The sequence below is a fragment of the Acanthisitta chloris genome, unplaced genomic scaffold (genome assembly GCF_000695815.1).
Source record: "Acanthisitta chloris isolate BGI_N310 unplaced genomic scaffold, ASM69581v1 scaffold1343, whole genome shotgun sequence".
Classification (NCBI taxonomy): domain Eukaryota; kingdom Metazoa; phylum Chordata; class Aves; order Passeriformes; family Acanthisittidae; genus Acanthisitta; species Acanthisitta chloris.
Genome location: NW_008666318.1, coordinates 7,350 through 7,642, shown reverse-complemented (window position 1 = coordinate 7,642; position 293 = coordinate 7,350). Strand labels below are relative to the sequence as shown.

Here is a 293-nt window from a genome sequence, read left to right as displayed (position 1 = left end):
GAAATTGGGTTCGTGCAGGTCTGGAATATTGAGTATGACTTGTGCTGCTCCTAAATCCGGTTCTTCCAGAGCTTGGGAATGGCCTGGCCCCTCTGGAATGGGGAATTCAAAGAAGGTTTGCTCTTGTTGGAGCTGTTGCTCTCAGTGGGTTTTAAGGAGCTGATTGTGGTTTGATTTCAGCTTTGACATGTTTGTGCTCCGACTGCAAACAAGCCAACTCCACGTGCGAGACGGACGGCGCCTGCATGGTCTCCGTCTACAACCTGGACGGGGTCAAGCACCATGTTCGGACC

The 293-nt window shown here is 51.9% G+C and overlaps 1 protein-coding gene across 2 annotated transcripts in view; it reads left to right on the top strand.

The window, feature by feature from the left end:
- The first annotated feature begins 185 nt into the window (after positions 1-185).
- ACVR1B (activin A receptor, type IB) overlaps positions 186-293 on the top strand; it is a 6,146-nt gene continuing 6,038 nt past the window's right edge. For both annotated transcript variants that reach the window (XM_009072040.1, XM_009072039.1), the window contains exon 1: positions 186-293. This exon is cut by the window's right edge and continues 115 nt beyond it. In XM_009072040.1, coding sequence (XP_009070288.1) covers positions 246-293 — 48 coding nt within the window. In that variant the 5' untranslated portion in view covers positions 186-245.